Source organism: Cololabis saira, chromosome 6 (genome assembly GCF_033807715.1).
Source record: "Cololabis saira isolate AMF1-May2022 chromosome 6, fColSai1.1, whole genome shotgun sequence".
Lineage (NCBI taxonomy): Eukaryota > Metazoa > Chordata > Actinopteri > Beloniformes > Belonidae > Cololabis > Cololabis saira.
The window spans coordinates 5,092,680-5,113,376 of NC_084592.1; the positions used below are offsets into that span (position 1 = coordinate 5,092,680).

Below are 20,697 nucleotides of genomic sequence, written 5' to 3' on the forward strand. Positions count from 1 at the left end.
ATTACACCAGGAAACTGGACCACATTACACCAGGAAACTGGACCATATTACACCAGGAAACTGGACCACATTACACCAGGAAACTGGACCATATTACACCAGGAAACTGGACCATATTACACCAGGAAACTGGACCATATTACACCAGGAAACTGGACCATATCACACCAGGAAACTGGACCATATTACACCAGGAAACTGGACCATATTACACCAGGAAACTGGACCATATAACACAAGGAAACTGGACCATATTACACCAGGAAACTGGACCACATTACACCAGGAAACTGGACCATATTACACCAGGAAACTGGACCATATTACACCAGGAAACTGGATCATATTACACCAGGAAACTGGACCATATTACACCAGGAAACTGGACCATATTACACCAGGAAACTGGACCACATTACACCAGGAAACATATTACACCAGGAAACTGGACCATATTACACCAGGAAACTGGACCATATTACACCAGGAAACTGGATCATATTACACCAGGAAACTGGACCATATTACACCAGGAAACTGGACCATATTACACCAGGAAACTGGACCACATTACACCAGGAAACATATTACACCAGGAAACTGGACCATATTACACCAGGAAACTGGACCATATCACACCAGGAAACTGGACCATATTACACCAGGAAACTGGACCATATCACACCAGGAAACTGGACCATATTACACCAGGAAACTGGACCACATTACACCAGGAAACTGGACCATATTACACCAGGAAACTGGACCATATTACACCAGGAAACTGGACCATATAACACCAGGAAACTGGACCATATTACACCAGGAAACTGGACCATATTACACCAGGAAACTGGACCATTTTACACCAGGAAACTGGACCATATTACACCAGGAAACTGGACCACATTACACCAAGAAACTGGACCACATTACACCAGGAAACTGGACAAACTGGACCATATAACACCAGGAAACTGGACCATATTACACCAGGAAACTGGACCATATTACACCAGGAAACTGGACCATATTACACCAGGAAACTGGACCACATTACACCAGGAAACTGGACCATATTACACCAGGAAACTGGACCATATTACACCAGGAAACTGGACCATATTACACCAGGAAACTGGACCATATTACACCAGGAAACTGGACCATATTACACCAGGAAACTGGACCATATTACACCAGGAAACTGGACCACATTACACCAGGAAACTGGACCACGTTACACCAGGAAACTGGACCACATTACACCAGGAAACTGGACCACATTACACCAGGAAACTGGACCACATTACACCAGGAAACTGGACCACATTACACCAGGAAACTGGACCACGTTACACCAAGAAACTGGACCACATTACACCAGAAACTGGACCACATTACACCAGGAAACTGGACCATATTACACCAGGAAACTGGACCATATTACACCAGGAAACTGGACCACATTACACCAGGAAACTGGACCATATTACACCAGGAAACTGGACCACATTACACCAGGAAACTGGACCACATTACACCAGGAAACTGGACCATATTAGACCAGGAAACTGGACCATATTACACCAGGAAACTGGACCACATTACACCAGGAAACTGGACCACATTACACCAGGAAACTGGACCACATTACACCAGGAAACTGGACCATATTACACCAGGAAACTGGACCATATTACACCAGGAAACTGGACCATATTACACCAGGAAAACTGGACCACATTACACCAGGAAACTGGACCACATTACACCAGGAAACTGGACCACATTACACCAGGAAACTAGACCATATTACACCTGGAAACTGGACCACATTACACCAGGAAACTGGACCATATTACACCAGGAAACTGGACCATATTACACCAGGAAACTGGACTATATTACACCAGGAAACTGGACCACATTACACCAGGAAACTGGACCATATTACACCTGGAAACTGGACCACATTACACCAGGAAACTGGACCATATTACACCAGGAAACTGGACCACATTACACCAGGAAACTGGACCACATTACACCAGGAAACTGGACCACATTACACCAGGAAACTGGACCACATTACACCAGGAAACTGGACCATATTACACCAGGAAACTGGACCATATTACACCAGGAAACTGGACCATATTACACCAGGAAACTGGACCACATTACACCAGGAAACTGGACCATATTACACCAGGAAACTGGACCACATTACACCAGGAAACTGGACCATATTACACCAGGAAACTGGACCATATTACACCAGGAAACTGGACCATATTACACCTGGAAACTGGACCACATTACACCTGGAAACTGGACCACATTACACCAGGAAACTGGACCATATTACACCAGGAAACTGGACCATATTACACCAGGAAACTGGACTATATTACACCAGGAAACTGGACCACATTACACCAGGAAACTGGACCACGTTACACCAGGAAACTGGACCAAATTACACCAGGAAACTGGACCACGTTACACCAAGAAACTGGACCACATTACACCAGGAAACTGGACCATATTACACCAGGAAACTGGACCATATTACACCAGGAAACTGGACCATATTACACCAGGAAACTGGACCACATTACACCAGGAAACTGGACCACATTACACCAGGAAACTGGACCACATTACACCAGGAAACTGGACCACATTACACCAGGAAACTGGACCATATTACACCAGGAAACTGGACCACATTACACCAGGAAACTGGACCATATTACACCAGGAAACTGGACCATATTACACCAGGAAACTGGACCATATTACACCAGGAAACTGGACCATATCACACCAGGAAACTGGACCATATTACACCAGGAAACTGGACCATATTACACCAGGAAACTGGACCATATCACACCAGGAAACTGGACCATATTACACCAGGAAACTGGACCATATTACACCAGGAAACTGGACCACATTACACCAGGAAACTGGACCATATTACACCAGGAAACTGGACCACATTACACCAGGAAACTGGACCATATTACACCAGGAAACTGGACCATATTACACCAGGAAACTGGACCATATTACACCAGGAAACTGGACCACATTACACCAGGAAACTGGACCATATTACACCAGGAAACTGGACCATATTACACCAGGAAACTGGACCATATTACACCAGGAAACTGGACCATATTACACCAGGAAACTGGACCACATTACACCAGGAAACTGGACCATATTACACCAGGAAACTGGACCATATTACACCAGGAAACTGGACCATATTCCACCGGTCATGAAATCACTACACTGGCTTCCAGTGAGTCAAACGATAGTTTAAAATCTTCCTGCTGGTCTACAAAGACCTGAATGGTCTTGGACCAAAATCCATGCTGGATCTGTTAGTTCCTATGAAGCTCCCAGACCCCTGAGGTTCATCTGGATCTGTTAGTTCCTATGAAGCTCCCAGACCCCTGAGGATCATCTGAATCTGATTTAGTTGTGGTTCCAGAACCAGAACCAAGCAAGGTGAGGCAGCGTTCAGTTATTCTGCTCCTCACCGGTGGAACAAACTTCCTGTAGACCTGAGGTCTGCTCCAACTGTAGATCCTTTAAATCAGACCTAATAACATTACTGTTTAATTAAATACTTACCTGCTGTACTCTACTGCCCTTATTTTTTTATAAATTGTTCTTTTTATTATTTTACCTCTTTTCTCATCATTTTATTTCATTTTATTTGTTATTTACTGTTTAAGTTTGTATTTCCGCTTTTAATGTTGATGTAAAGCACTTTGAATTACCTTGTGTTGAATTGTGCTTTACAAATAAACTTGCCTTGCCTAATGAGCGCTAAACTGAGGACACAAAGTTGAACAGAGATGGCTGCAAAACATTAATCCTGTATTTTTGCCAAATTTCTCAAAGTATAAACCCACAGCCCTGGTAGGGGGCGGTGGGTTTTATGCTTTTCAAAAACTGTCTACAAAGGTGTCTTAAAAACAGCTGAAGATATTTATTTGAGTCTACAGTGCTCGTAAGAGGGAGTACTATTCAGATTATAATGAGGACTCAAACATAATATTCACCATAAAGTCTGAAATCCTGCCTGGAAACAATTCCTAACCACCAGTTTGACACTGACAAGCCCCCAGCACTCTGCAACATAAGCTTCCTAGCCGGAAATAATCCTCACCATGTCATATGGATGAAGCATGAATTTGGATTTACCAAATCTGGAAAATCTGTACCAGTGACCATATTTTACAAAAAAATATCTTTTTATTTACTGTGCAAATAGGTTAGCAATAGGTTGGACAGGCTGGCATGAGCATTATACTTTATAATAATAATATAATATAATATATTATAATTTACTACAAAAATAGCATTGTTATTGTCTTGGAATTAAATAAGCTTATTCCCACATCGTTTATTTGCCTAGATGATTTGTCTCATTGCTCCTGCAACCCATAATTAAGTGAAGTTTCAGTCAAAACCGCTCCTTCATTTAGCCGTATTTTTAACTGCATAACTGTCAGCTGTCGTCTGGAGATTAGTGCAGACTTGAAATCCAGGTGCAGATTAAAGATTTACCAAAAGCCTTTTTCTTCCAGATTTGAAGAAACATGCAGAATGACTCTGAGTGCCATGCAGTGACAAAGCAGCACGTACCGCTGTCTCTGTCCCTGTCTCGGTCCCGGCGGTGGCTGTGGAGTCTGGCGGCCGCAGCGATCTTCATTTCCAGCTGTTTGCGTTTGGAGGCATCGGCCGGCATGGGGTCGCTGTAGTGGGGCCGCAGGCGGCACTCGCGCTGCGCTCTCACCGTCTCCGCCAGCTCATAGGCTGCATCCGAGCTGGAGCGCCGGCAGCCCAGGCCGCCCTGCTGCTGGGGTTTTACATCAAATTATTAGTACTATTACAGCTTTATTTAACCAGGAACATTTCACTGAGATCAAGGTTGTCTTTCACAAGAATCTAAAGTAGCAGGGGTCTTCAACCTTGTTTAGCCCAGGGACCCGTGGATAACTCTGTAGCCCTGAAAATCTTACCAAGAATATTTGTCTTATGTTAAAATGTCAAATTTTTAGTCAAACAAATCTCTTTACACTTAAAACAAGTGTCATTACCAGAAAAATAACTTGTCATTTGACAATTTTCACCTGTTTGAAGTAGATTTTCACTTAAAATAAGTAGAAAAAACTGCCAGTGGAACAAGATTTTTTTGCTTGTAATAAGAAGATAAATCTTGTCCCACTGGCAGATTTTTTAACTTATTTCAAGTGAAAATCTACTTGAAACAGGTGAAATTTGTCAAATAACAAGTTATTTTTCTGGTAATGACTCTTGTTTTAGGTGTAATGAGATTTGTTTGACTAAAAATTTGACATTTTAACATAAGACAAATATTCTTGGTAAGATTTTGAGTTTTTGCAGTGAGAGAAAAACAGAGCAGGGACCCCCGCTTGGAATTCTTATTTTTTTCCTTTTTTTTAATGTGTCAAGTTTTAAGCCTGGCTAATAATAACTTTTGAATGCGTTTTATTTTCCTTATATCACCTTATTAACCAATTCCTGACTGGGTTATTAGCTACATGTGTTTATGGTGATGAAACTTTGGCCTCGTCAGACGTGGAAGGAGTAACGTTAGGCCGAGCTGGAACGTTACAATCTCATGCTTTAGGCTTCCTTATTGTCACTAATTTATCCATCAGGTCTAACTAGCGTTAAATAGGAAATATCCAAGTAAATTTCACAACAAATTTTCTTTTCTTAAACAGCTAGCGAGCTCGTTTTGTAGACTAAATAGTTATTGTCAAAAGTAGATTATTATCGCCTGTTAATGCGAGTTTTCTCAATCATATATATACACATTATATATATATATATATATATATATATATATATATATGTGTATATATATATATATATATATATATATATATATATATATATATATATATATATATATATATATATATATATATATATATATATATATATATATATATATATATATATATAATGTGTATATATATGATATATGATGATATATATATATATGGCCTGCGGTCCCCACCCCCGGTCATCCCGTTGCTGCTTCCACCTGCCTGCTGTGCTGTTGCCGTCCCTGACCCACCAGTCTGGCCTTCGCGAGGAGGGTCCCCCCTGATGAGCCTGGTCCTGCTCAAGGTTTCTTCCCTCCTAAAGGGGAGTTTTTACCTGCCATTGTTTATGTAATAACTGCTCGGGGGTTTATGTTCTGGGTATGGGTCTCTGGAAAGCGTCTAGAGACAACTCTGTTGTATTAGACGCTATATAAATAAAATTGAATTGAATTGAATTGAATTGAATTGAATATATATATATATATATATATATATATATATATATATATATATATATATATATTTTTTTTTAACTCTCACAAATTATTTTGGTTAAAATGGCCTTCATTTCTCTTGAAGTTGGAGGACCCTGCAGTACCTCCGCAGACGCGGACCCCCGGTTGAAGACCCCTGATCTAAAGTGCAAGCTTAGAACATAAAAATGATCACATGGCTGTAACATCAGATGAAACAGGACAAACTTTTCGAGATGAGAGAAAATAAGGTGCAAATGATGATATGACAGAAATGGGAGCTTGTCTGTCTCCATGGACACTCCAATGACGTTACATAACAGATCTAAGCTCTCCCTCTGATCTCAGCTCCTACAACTGACAAGAATCCAAATTTCATACTCAGTCGAAGCGCTAATCGTCTGCCAAGTCTCTTGCAGACTGTAAACACGGCGAGGCCTCACATCACAAAAATGTGCGCCGATCACAACCTGCAATCCGCCTGAAAGATAAGAGACAGACTCCATGTGAAGGTTCTGAGCGTCTCCAGGGTTTTGTCTTTGTCTTTGTTTTTTTAGAGACTATGACGAGGAATTCCTTCCAGGACTTTCCTGCAGCATCTGAACCAGAGAGGATGCAGACGAGGCCTGAGAGCTGACCCCAGGTGAAGAGTTCAGCGTTGCTTTAACGCACGGCTCCTCGCTGCACAGCCGGTCACACGAGGACGCACCAAATTGGCTTTACATCAACAATTCCACCCCTACATGTTGACAGTTCAGGGACGGCTAACAGCTGCACGTGACTGGAAGGTGAGGGAGGTTTCACAACAACATCCCCACACAGCAACATACCCACACCACAACATACCCACACCACAACATACCCACACCACAACATACCCACACCACAACATACCCACACCACAACATACCCACACCACAACATACCCACAGCAGTCATTCAACCCTGGTACTGTCTTCGGGTCAAAATGACCTCATTCTCCTGTTCCTTCTTTCCTCCTGCTCTCTCCTTCCTTCTCCCTTACTTCCTTCTTTACTCCCTTCCTTCTTTACTCCTGGTCTCTCCTCTTTTCTCCATTCCTTCCTTCCTTCCTTCCTTCTTTTTTCCCTTCATCTTTTCTTCCTTCCTTCTTTCCTTGTTTTTTCCCTTCCTTCCTCCCTTCCTTCTTTTCTCCCTTCCTTCCTTCCTTCCTTCCTTCCTTCCTCCCTTCCTTCCTTCTTTTCTCCATTCCTTCCTTCCTTCCTTTCTCCCTTCCTTCCTTCCTCCCTTCCTTCTTTTCTCCCTTCCTTCCTTCCTTCCTTCCTTCCTTCCTTCCTTCCTTCCTTCCTTCCTTCCTTCTTTTTCTCCATTCCTTCCTTCCTTCCTCCCTTCTTTTCTCCATTCCTTCCTTCCTTCCTCCCTTCTTTTCTCCCTTCCTTCCTTCCTTCCTTCCTTCCTCCCTTCCTTCCTCCCTTCCTTCTTTTCTCCCTTCCTTCCTTCCTTCCTTCCTTCCTTCCTTCCTTCCTCCCTTCCTTCTTTTCTCCATTCCTTCCTTCCTTCCTTCCTTCCTTCCTTCCTTCCTTCCTTCCTTTCTCCCTTCCTTCCTTCCTCCCTTCCTTCTTTTCTCCCTTCCTTCCTTCCTTCCTTCCTTCCTTCCTTCTTTTCTCCCTTCCTTCCTTCCTTCCTTCCTTCCTTCCTTCCTTCCTTCCTTCCTTCCTTCCTTCTTTTTCTCCATTCCTTCCTTCCTTCCTCCCTTCTTTTCTCCATTCCTTCCTTCCTTCCTCCCTTCTTTTCTCCCTTCCTTCCTTCCTTCCTTCCTCCCTTCCTTCCTCCCTTCCTTCTTTTCTCCCTTCCTTCCTTCCTTCCTTCCTTCCTTCCTTCCTTCCTTCCTTCCTTCCTCCCTTCCTTCCTTCTTTTCTCCATTCCTTCCTTCCTTCCTTCCTTCCTTCCTTTCTCCCTTCCTCCCTTCCTTCTTTTCTCCCTTCCTTCCTTCCTTCCTTCCTTCTTTTCTCCCTTCCTTCCTTCCTTCCTTCCTTCCTTCCTTCCTTCCTTCCTTCCTTCCTTCCTTCCTTCCTCCCTTCTTTTTTCCCTTCCTTCCTTCCTTCCTTCCTTCTTTTCTCCCTTCCTTCCTTCCTTCCTTCCTTCCTTCCTTCCTTCCTTCCTTCCTTCCTTCCTTCCTCCCTCCCTTCTTTTTTCCCTTCCTTCCTTCCTTCCTCCTGCTCTCTCCTTCCTTCTTCCCTTCCTTCCTTCCTCCCTTCCTTCTTTTCTCCCTCCCTTCCTTCCTTCCTTCCTTCCTTCCTTCCTTCCTTCCTTCTTTTCTCCCTTCCTTCCTTCCTTCTTTTCTCCATTCCTTCCTTCCTTCCTCCCTTCTTTTCTCCCTTCCTTCCTTCCTTCTTTTCTCCATTCCTTCCTTCCTTCCTCCCTTCTTTTCTCCCTTCCTTCCTTCCTTCCTTCCTTCCTTCTTTCCTCCCTTCTTCCTTCCCTCCTTCCTTGACCCGAACACAGAGCACAAGGGTTAAAATGAGGGAGAACACTTCATATTCCACTGAATGATCAAATCGCAGCTCCTACTTTGGAAATGCAGTGGCAAAGCATCATTCCAAATATTAAAGCCAAAAATTAATCGAGGCGAGAGTGGAATGCATCTCGACATGTTCCCTAAACTACAATCCGAGCATGTCGCGCTGGAACCAGATGTGGCAGCGTCTCAGTCTCAGTCTCGGTCCGGCTTCCCCGTCCTGCAGATGCAGGGGGAGCTCGGTGCTAGCTGGAGCCGAGGCTGGAGCCGAGGCTGGAGCTGAGGCTGGAGTCAGGCTGCAGCCAGCCGGCATAGAGGAGCCGTGCAAGAGCCGTGCAAGAGCAGGACGGAGGCGCTGAGCTACCAGCGGTAGGGGGGGGGGGGTTAATCCTCCGTTTACCGCATCCTGAGACACGGAGCTGCTGCTGGAGGACAGAACGCCGCCTGCCTGCTCGTTCCCCGGCTCAACAAATGCCTCCGTTCAAGGATGTGTGAGTGATGTGCATGTGTGTGTCGCAGTCCCCTTGCATCGTCCCAGTCATCCTTGAAATGCCAGGGAGATTTATGCATTTCTGTCTGCAGCCGAGGCGTCAATGACACGCGGTTGATCGAAAACACGCACACAAAACGACACGAAAAACATGAAAAAGGAGGCGAGAAAGGACTTCTTACGCATTCTTCTGCTCCTTCTCCTCCTTCTCCTGCAGGCACCTCGTCGTCAGCCTCGGCTCTGCAGGCCGTTGCCGACGTTGCCATGGCAACGGCGGAGGGCTGACAGTCGGCTGAGGGGGTGGTGATGTCACAGCTTCCATCCCGGTCACCTGACAGCCTGACGGGGGCCTCGGCGGAGATCTCTGTGCTGCAGCTGGTGGTGGAGAGAGCAGGAGATGAGAGGGGAGGAGATGGGAAGGTGTGAGCGGGACAGACAGGGGGAGGAGAGAAAGCAGGGAGGAAGGAGGAGAGGAAAAGACAGGTGTGTGAGAGTGGAGATACGTGAAGGAGGATGGAATGCCGAAGGAAGGAGGTTTAAAAGCAGAGATGAGGATGAGACGGAGGGAGAGGGGAGGGTTTCTTCCACAGCCCTTCCTCCCCAGCTCATCTCTGCTTCCAGCTGTGTCACTGCATCTTCTTCTGCTGAGCCCTGTAGCCCTGAAACGTCTGGCTGGATGTTTCCCTTCCCCTGTCCCCCCCATCACCTCAGGGAGACAGTAATTAGGAACACCTGCCCCCCTGAACCCACCAGCCATTCCTACACACACACACACACACACACACACACACCATACGTGTCCTTCATTCCTTTGTCTGACAGCTGGACGTCCATCCTGGCAACACACCACCGTCACGTGCACATGCATCCCAAATCTCTGCTGCACTCAAACTACACCAATGCTGCTTTTCCACTAGTACCTACTCAGCCCGACTTGACTCTCCTCCACTCGGTTTGGTTCTTTTCTACTAGGGGTCTAACATGCAGAGTAGATACTTTTCTGTCACTATTCTGTCGAGGTTCTAAGCTGCTGAGTCGGCTGTATCTGACATCATCACACTACAGGCCACCGATTGGTCGGGGGGTTGGAGTCAGACGTCTGAGTCAGGAGGAGGAAATCAGAGAAAGAGACTCTGACGGATTCTTGTTCATTTTATTCAACCAGCAATTGCAGCAAAAGTCTGTTTGGTGATCCAACTCTGAGGTGCAGATGTATATACAGGACTGTCTCAGAAAATTAGAATATTGTGATAAAGTTCTTTATTTTCTGTAATGCAATTAAAAAAACAAAAAAGTCATACATTCTGGATTCATTACAAATCAACTGAAATATTGCAAGCCTTTTATTATTTTAATATTGCTGATTATGGTTTACAGTTTAAGATTAAGATTCCCAGAATATTCAAATTTTTTGAGATAGGATATTTGAGTTTTCTTAAGCTGTAAGCCATGATCAGCAATATTACAATAATAAAAGGCTTGCAATACTTCAGTTGGTTTGTAATGAATCCAGAATGTATGACATTTTTGTTTTTGTAATTGCATTACAGAAAATCACAATATTCTAATTTTCTGAGACAGTCCTGTACTGCATATCATCTCCTCCAGGTTCTACATCTTTAGTGTTGTTGTCTTCTTCCTTTAGATACACAATCAAATACGTCACAGCAGCTTCACTCCAACCTCCTACTTCTGCTCCAGGAGCTGAATTGTTATGGAAAAGAAACCAGGCTGAGTTGAGATGAGTAGAGCCGAGTAGGTACTAGTGGAAAAGCACCATAAGTGATGCCTGCAGGGATTTGTGGATGTGTATTTGTAAAAGCAGATAACCATCACATCGTTGAGCAGACTTTCAAAGCAAGCTGTGTTGTCCAAGGAGAAACAAAAGCCGCGACTCTAACCTGCACTAAAACGTCTTACCGGGACTTGAGCAGCACTTTCCATCTCATTCATGCAGTCCAGCATCCGCGTTCAATGCTCTCCTTGTACTCACCTCCATCAGTGAGAAAGAAAAAACAGCTGCCCAGATTAAAAGGTGTTTGTGAATTTAAACTTTAGTGCACCCCCGCAGAGTCTCAATCACGTCCATCTCCCAGAAGGAGGGACAAGCTGTAAATTCTTCAAATATTCCCTTTCCTCTCAAAGTGGTGTAAGTAACGCGAGTGGGGGTTTTGTTGTAGTTTTAAATCATTCAGCAGTTTAAATGCATGTGAGAGGAGGCGTGATACAGTCTTCTGAGAGGGAATGCTGTTCTCTCTTCATCCTCACCTCTGTCACGCGTCTGCTGTGGGGGCTAGTAACTCATTTAGCTACATGTGTGCTTTATATTCTTTTATTTGAATTGTAATCCTACATACTATTCAGGAATGCAACTAGTTTTTTAATGTTGGTATATTTCTTCTTAGTGCAGTTTAATCTTTTCTACGACGTGATCCTCACTGATGCACTGCAAAAACTCAAAATCTTAACAAGAATATTTGCCTTATTTCTAGTTAAAATGTCTCATTTTTAGTAAAAAGAAATCTCATTACACTTAAAACAAGACTCATCACTGGAAAAAACAACAATTTTCACCTGTTTCAAGTAGATTTTCACTTAAAATAAGTAGAAAAATCTGCCAGTGGAACAAGATTTTATTGCTTGTAATGAGAAGATAAGAAAAATAAGAAAAATAATTACTTGATTTGTGAAACTTGAGTGGATTTATTGTCGTATTAGCGTCAGACTAATCTGCTGTAGAGAATACTTTATCTTCCATCAATTACAATGAGAGGACAGAAAGGTCTAAATGACAGAAAGAAGACAAATCATTTTGGAGAGGAACCATTTAGATGAATATATTTTCCTGGACAAACTGGAAAATTGTGAATCTATCCTAAAAGTAAAGGCTGGTAGTTTTTTTTCCCTCCTCTTGGTCTATATTTGTTTACAAAATGTTACCTTTCGTGATTGGACAACCAGTCAGGGCCAAGAGGATTTCTGCGTTAAACCTGGTTTATGGTTCTGCGTTAAACCAACGCAGAGCCTACGCCGTACACTGCAAAAACTCTTATTTCTAGTTAAAATGTCTCATTTTTAGTAAAAAAAAATCTTTTCCCACTGTCAGATCTTTCTACTTATTTCAAGTGAAAATTTTACTTGAAACAGGTGAAAATTGTCAAATAACAAGTTATTTTTCTGGTAATGACTCTTGTTTTAAGTGTAATGAGATTTTTTGACTAAAAATGAGACATTTTAACTAGAAATAAGACAAATGTTCCTGGTAAGATTTTGAGTTTTTGCAGTGTGTATTGTACCCCACAATGTCCTGTCTGTATGTATCCTGGTGAGCCAAAGTGGACAATAAAGATTTATTATTATTAAACGTTTCATTACCAATCTATCAGCAACACTTTTGATCATTCTATTACCTAATAGTCTAATCCCCTGCTCATATGCCACAAATTAAAACTACAATCAAATCTATAAAAATATAAAATTAATTTAGTAAATGTTCCCATTTCAAGAAAGCGAATGTTTGCTTGCATTTTCAAACTACGACGAAAAAAGTGTTATGTCTCCTAAAAAGCTCTGATTGTCGAGTAAATGATGCTGCTGTGTCTCCAGCAGGTGAGCTGCTGGTTGACAGTAATCTGTTCTTCTGTGGCAGTTATGTCCTCGTCAGCACAAAACACACATTCTGCACTACACTGCAAGAAATTGTCGTTACTTATACTTTTATTCAAGGCGACAAGTGAGAGTTAGATTAGACGATGTGGGGTTGAGAATGAGCTGAGGAAGTTGGGGGGCTGATCCTGCAACCGTCACTCTGCCCACTCAGCCCCCTTTTCAGTAGAATGTGTGAATTTCTCAACAAATTACTGATAATCCAAAAAAGATTCTTAAGAATGAACTCAGTCTGGTAGACACCAACCATCTGCACCTCTTTTTACGAAATATTCACTATTATCCATATCACTCATGCTTGTTTGAGCATAAGTTTATCAATAGAAAACCAGATCTTCCTGTCAATTTCCGGCAGTTTTTTTTACTTTTTCATCTGATTTTAATTCATATCCAACTAGACACAGTGGCAATCTTCATTTACCCTTCTGTCCAACATCTGGTCATCAATTTAATATTACATTTAGATCCAAAACTCTGGAATGACTTGAATGTGTCCCTGAAGTCAACGTTATCTTCTACCTCCTTCAGAAAGTTATTAAAAACATCTTATTCTGTCTTAACCTTCAATGTCTTTATCTTTAATGTAATCCAGACCTTGTATCCATGTTCTCTTTTACGTTTATATTTACATTTTTTAATTTGTTGTACATTATCTTTGTTACTTCATCACAGTTGTTGATGGGACTGGAACTCTGTACAAGTTCCCTCCATGCACTGTTTTAAAAAAATGTGTGCTAAATAAATAAATGAAATGAAAATGAAATGAAATTCACAGAGATAAGGTCAAAGAGAATACCCTACCATATCTAATATTCCAAGTCAATTCTATAAATATATAGGTGTGAATATAATATAGAATTGACTTGGAATATTAGATATGATAGAGTATTATATAATAGGTATTTATATATATATATATATATATATATATATATAAATATATATATATATATATATATATATATATATATATATATATATATATATATATATATATATATATATAAGGTATATGTGGGGATGATATAGTTGACTTGGTTTCTGTTCTTGTCTTGATCTTAAAATATCTTGTTCTTAAGTTCTTTTCTCTATTTGTTTTCTCTTGTATTGCATTATTTCTTTAAGACTCCAGGAAAAATAGCTTCAGTTTCTGCTGCAGCTAATGGGGATCTCAATAAACAGCAATAAACAACAATAAAGAGTAGGTCAAAGATATATATTGTATATATGTATATTAAAAAAACAACAACAACACCAAAAAAAACCAATAAGATTAAGCCCTCTAGAAGATGCAGCGCTGATGATGCCTCGGGCCTTCTCTGGGGACAAACCCTCATTTAAAAGGCCTTTCCCCCACAAACACTATTAACTGTCACACTGGAGATGATGCATGGGAGGCAATAACCTGTGCTTTAATTTATCAGGAAGCCGCTGCACGCCATAGATCACCGCTCAACATGGCCAAATGTGACAATTAAATTAGCCTGGCTGTCATTCCCACTTATACATGTATCACTTAAATCAATCCAATATATATTCTCTCTCAGCAAATATATTAAATCAACAGAATTAAGAGAATAGCCCACCCGTCGGCCCCTTCCCTTCAACCTGAAGTAGCTTTACTTCAGCACAGCTTTGATGGTGCAGTTTATTCCAGGGCTTTATAAAAATCTGCAATATTAGAGTCAAACTGTGGCTACAAGACTATTATCGTCAGAATGCAGGGTGTGATGATAGTCTAAACACAGAGACTTAGGGGTGAAAGCTAAACTCCTCAGGGTGCAGAGATCACATACAATCTGTCATGTTAAATTAAAGAAATACTCAGGTATTAGAAACTTTCAGAGAGCCTCAGGTGGAATTTCAATCTCTAGAGATGAAGAAGTGTCTTCTATTATAGGTATTTTTTTAACTTGAAAGACAAATCCTCTTGGGAGCACAGTGTTGAACTATAGCTCATTGATGTCAGTGGAACTACAAAAAGATCGTCACTATTGATTGGAGCAGGGCTTTAACCTGATTAGCAGACTGGAAGCATTTACACGTTATAAATACGACTGACTGGATTGCTGTGAGATTGTGCTGATTAATGCTGCTCTGCGGGGGCTGGATGGACACACAGATGGTGCTTATGCTAATGTTTTAGAAACTTTTATACGTGTTGTCATGGATTGATCACTTCCATCCTTCAACTCTTGTCCTGATTTTTTAAGGCCTCTGTTGTTCCATGCAGGGCCATAATCCTTATCTAGGAAAAGTACTCTGATCTATGACTAAATAGTATTTTATTTATGTAATAACGGCAATTGAACAGTTGGGATTACTCCCTTTTACCCAGGAGAGAGTAAGTGGTTACGGAAAATGAATGAGTGTATACTGGAAGCAGGTTTAGACCCTTGTGCTGTCTTCGGTCAAAATGACCTAATTAATTATTTATTTATTTATTTATCCATCCATCCATCCATCCATCCATCCATCCATCCATCCATCCATCCATCCATCCATCCATCCATCCATCATCCATCCATCCATCCATCCATCCATCCATCCATCCATCCATCCTTCCTTCCTTCCATCCATCTTTCCTCCTGCTCTCTCTTTCCTTCATCCCTTCCTCTTTTCTTCCTTCCTTCCTTCCTTCCTTCCTTCCTTCCTTCCTTCCTTCCTTCCTTCCTTCCTTCCTTCCTTCCTTCCTTCCTTCCTTCCTTCCCTTCCTTCCTTCCTTCCTTCCTTCTATCTTTCCTCCCTTCCTTCTTTTCTCCCTTCCTTCCTTCCTTCCATCCTTCTTTTCTTCCTTCCTCCCTTCTTTCTTTCCTTCTTTTCATTCTTCCTTCCTTCCTTCTTTCCTCCCTCCCTTCCTTCCTTCCTTCCTTCCTTCCTTCCTTCCTTCCTTCCTTCCTTCCTTCCTTCCTTCCTTCCTTCTTTTCCCTTCATTCCTTCTTTCCTCCTGCACTCTCCTCCTTCTTCCTTTCCTCTTTCCTTCCTTCCTTCCTTGATTCCTTCCTTCCTTCCTTCCTTCCTTCCTTCCTTCCTTCCTTCCTCCCTTCCTCCCTTCTTTCTTTCCTTCTTTTCATTCTTCTTCCTTCTTTCCTCCTTCTTCTCTTCCTCCTTCCTTGACCTGAAGACAGCACAAGGGTTAAGATGCATCTGCATTTCTGAACAGTTTGACTGTGAGATAACTTCTCCCTGCAGCCCTATACTGCACCTCTTTCATGTTCAGTATAAACAGCAGTTGTGTTCCTGCTGCTTCCTGCAGCAGAGCTTCACACATCCATCATTCCTTTAGCACCGCAGACAAAGAAGCGACAGTCAGAGGAGAGTCTCGACAGCTGGGCAGAGATACCGTCTATCTCCCATCTCTCAAAGTCTCCGGCCTTTCAGCTAGGGGGTTGTTTATATTCCATCTGGAGCCACAACCAATGGAGCTTTTTCACCAGCACCTACTCAGCCCGACTCCACTCAACTCGCCCTCGTTTCTTTCAGCACCCAGATCAGAAGTAGGAGGTTGGAGAAGCTGCTGTGACGTATTTGATTGTGTATCTAAATGAAGAAGACAACAACACTAAAGATGTAGAACCTGGAGGAGATGATAGATGTGCTGCTGGGTCTGTGACTTGTGTTTGATATCAAGTTAAAAAATGAGAGTGAGAGAAGTTTCAAGCGGGGACACTTTTACATTTTTTTCAGTTTGTCTCAGTGCTGCTGAAAAGTCAGCTGGAGCCGTGAGCAGCTATGAAGAGACAGAGCTCCTGGTAGATCTGGTCGTTCCTTATCTCCGTCTAGATCCCTTTTTAATTCTCTCCTCAGCACCAGGTTTATGAACATCTGACCCTCAGAGTTGGATCAGAAACAGACTTCTGCTGCCGTTGCCTATTGAATAAAATGAACAAGAATCCGTCAGAGTCTCTTTCTCTGATTTCCTCCTCCTGACTCAGACGTCTGACTCCAACCCCCCGACCAATCGGTGGCCTGTAGTGTGATGATGTCAGATACAGCCGACTCAGCAGCTTAGAACCTCAGCAGAATAGATACAGAAAAGTATCTACTCGGCACGTTAGACCCCTAGTGGGAAAGAACCAAACCGAGTGGAGGAGAGTCGGGCTGAGTAGGTACTAGTGGAAAAGCACCAAGGGCTAAGATTTGACCCAACCAGGAAACCTCTCTGGGTTCAGGCTCTAACATCTGCACATCTGCACAGAGGGCTAGAGGCCCCACAGTGCTGGAAACCACACCCCTGCTTGTTTGTCCTTGAGCAGAACGAGCCACAGCGGAGAGAAGCCTGCCTGTCTTTCATCAGCAGCTGACACAGAAACAGGAGAAACAGGGAAACCGTGAGTCTGCAGGGAGCGTGTGTCCCGCCCCCAGCCTGCCATCTCTGGTGCCAGCTACCGCACACGGCCTCGGCACAGCCAACACCATTCACTCCAGCAGCTGTTATCACAATCAACGAGATAAATCGATATCATAATAACATGTGAGGCCTTAACCAGATGGATGCACACGCACACGACCTTCTGGTACGACCAGGCACACAAACATGGAAGCGTGTGGGCTGTGATGGGAAACTCATCCACGCTGCTGCTGCTGGCACTGACGCACTGGTACAATTATGTGGAATAGAAAAGATCATTTAACTATGCAAAACATCAACTAGATGTTAAGACAGTATTCTTGGCAAATAAAACAAGGTCTCATTTTCAGTGTACCACAAAGTGTTAAAGGGAACTACACTGCAAGTCAAAGGTGTGGACACACCTTCCCATGCAGTGGTAATGTGTCTCACATACTCCTTTAGTTGTTGCCCAGAGCTGATCTGTACTCAGTTTTTCAGCTTAAGTGCAGCGAGATAATTATTCAGATTCCTTTGGATATTAAAAGATAAAACAGGCCATAGTGAACAACCCCACATCAGGAATTTGTCATACAGGACTGTCTCAGAAAATTTGAATATTGTGATAAAGTCCTTTATTTTCTGTAATGCAAAAATGTCATACTGTACATTCTGGATTCATTATAAATCAACTGAAATATTGCAAGCCTTTTATTATTTTAATATTGCTGATCATGGCTTAAAGCTTAAGAAAACTCAAGTATCCTATCTCAAAAAATTAGAATATTCTGGGAATCTTAATCTTAAACTGTAAACCATAATCAGTAATATTAAAATAATAAAAGTCTTGCAATATTTCAGTTGATTTTTTTTTTTTTTTTTTTATTTATTTATTTATTTATTTATTTATTTTTTTTAACTTTTTTTTAACCTTTTTTTAACCATTTCAGTTGATTTGTAATGAATCCAGAATGTATGACATTTTAGTTTTTTTAATTGCATTACAGAAAATAAAGAACTTTATCACAATATTCTAATTTTCTGAGACAGTCCTGTATATATATATACTGTACATATAACATATGAGAATTAAAATAAATAGCTATAGCTTTAAATTGACTTAGGCCACGTTTACACATTTACAAAAATGGATATTTCCCCCTCTACGTTTTGAAAAATACCATCATTTACACAAACCTGCATTAATACTGTTAAGGTGCTATGAGCAGCCAAACCTGCAGGGGGCAGTGTAACGAGAAGATAAAGTCATGCTAGCCATTCAGAATCCTGGAAAAAAACATCAATAATTGACACGAGTAACTACGGTGGCCAAACACATTGTAAACACAGGTGGCACTCATGACGCTGGTGACGTTTCTGTCCCATAATGTGACGTTCTGAAGCCTAAAATCTCCTTTTCTCTCTATTTACAAGCAAACATGTAGACAGAGTTTTTGCAAATCTCCACTTTGGCCGGAGGTTTCAGAAATTATCGTTTTTGGTGACTTTGAGCTTCGTTTTCGTGTAAACAAACGGCCAAAACGCATGAAAACACCACCATTTTTGCTACGTGGAAACGGGGCCTTAAATACATTTTAGACAAGAATTTGCACACACACACACACCCTCCTGGCCCTCCTCCGTGACTAACCTCTTCTTGATGAGGTCCAATGCAGACCCGATGAGGCCATCCTTCATCTGGTAGATCTTGGCTCCGTAGCTGGACAGGTCGGTCCCCTCCAGAAGAAGAGCTGAGCAGCAGCTGGAGGGACGTTCCCACTTCTGCCTGCCGGGTGGGAAGGGAACCGACCCGGCTGGTTCCAGGCTGCTCCTCCGGCGCCTGCTGCCCCCGTCGTCTACTCCTGCGACCGTGACTCTGTCCCGTGCTGAGTTGGCCTGCGGCTGCAGGGGGGAGCGTGGAGACGGGCCCGTTCGGATGGGAGAGTAAGTGCTGGTGACGTGATGAGCGGGGGAAGTGGGAGATGCGGTGGAGCCGTTGGTCACAGTGTTGAAAGCAAGTGTCTCTGAGGAGGTGATGCTCCGCAGGCCTTCGTCACTGCTGCTCATCCTCCCAGTGGTACTTGTGACACCGCCAGACTCCTGGTGGCCCCCTCTCTGTTCTCCGCTGGAGCCTGACTGATGGCCTGTTTGATCAGATCTTTTGGACAGGTTTACAGATCCCACACAACCTGCTGTGGACTCCACACCGTGGTTTGCCTCCCTCTGTCTCATCCTTTTAAACTCCTCGAATGTGGGAATATGCAGACGTCCCACGGGAGGCCGAGGACGCTCCAATGCAGACTCTGTCACACTCCTTTTACCTGCAATGCTGTCTGTTGTGTAGGAAGTCTTAATAACTTTTGGGCTGGAGGGAGAGCTGCTGACAGCCAAATTGGGGCTACTGTTCTGCCGCCTGAGCTGCAAACGTCTCAAGACCTCCTGCTTGATCTCCTCTGGAGATGTGCGCATCGTACACAGTGGCCTGCAGCCAACAACTGTTGAATTCCCTCGATGCACACTTTCCCATTCCACCGGTGGGGTGTTTGGGGTGACCTGGGGCCGCAGTGGGAGGGACCTTGCAGTTTCAACAGCTGCTCTTGCACTCTGGAGACGGAGCTTCTCCCTAAGGCCCTTTCTCGCATCCCACTCGTCAACACCACTAGGAAAGAGCAGTTGTGGAAAAGGTGGCAGGTCCTTTCTGGGCAGCCCATGACGAGGGTAAAATGCTAAGCTCTCTGGGTTTGGGACCAGCCCGTGAGCGCCCAACATGGATGTGTCAGGAGGTCCATCGTACCAGTGGCTGGAGGAGGTGTAGCGTAGAATAAATTCACTGTCCACACTCCTGCAGGCAGCGGCATTTAGTGTGCAAAGGCCAGAACCCGTCACAGTGTTCCAGTTCAAGTTTTCCATACTTCTGTAGGGCCTGGTGGCGTGGCCTCCACTGTGGATGTAGGAGCCGGGGGCCAGCCCCTGCCCAGGATCCATCCCCAGGGAGCCCGGCTTGTTGGAACAATACCTAAGCCCCAAATTGGTGAGCAGAGTGCTGCTGTTGCACCTCCCCATGAGTGAGTACGGAGGTCCGTGAAGGCCCGGGTAGTGAGGGCCGGTGGGTCCATGAGGTGGGAAGGAGGCCAAGGGCTCCGGGGACAGGGGGAAGTTGGAAATCCAGGGCTCCATGTCAATGACAAGGTCCCGTGGGGAGTTGCAGCCGGCAGGAGAGCCGGCAGAGAGTGCGGCAGAGGAAGTGGAAGGGTAGTCACATGGTGGGGGAGGCTTCACATCGGGCATGGCCGTGGGCAGAGTAGGAAGTCCTCAGACACCCCGGCAGCAGGTGCAAACATCTGCAGCCT

The 20,697-nt window shown here is 43.3% G+C and overlaps 1 protein-coding gene across 4 annotated transcripts in view; it reads right to left on the bottom strand.

The window, feature by feature from the left end:
- Positions 1–20,697, bottom strand: part of si:dkey-91i10.2 (uncharacterized protein LOC555224 homolog) — a 134,416-nt gene that overhangs the window by 24,381 nt on the left and 89,338 nt on the right. For 3 of the 4 annotated variants that reach the window (XM_061723070.1, XM_061723069.1, XM_061723071.1), the window contains exons 3-5: positions 18,999–20,695; positions 9,534–9,726; positions 4,678–4,891 (exon numbers count right to left, since the gene is read on the bottom strand). In XM_061723070.1, coding sequence (XP_061579054.1) covers positions 4,678–4,891; positions 9,534–9,726; positions 18,999–20,635 — 2,044 coding nt within the window. In that variant the 5' untranslated portion in view covers positions 20,636–20,695. The remainder of the gene's footprint in view (positions 1–4,677; positions 4,892–9,533; positions 9,727–18,998; positions 20,696–20,697) is intronic. The other variant, XM_061723072.1, reaches the window with a different exon arrangement.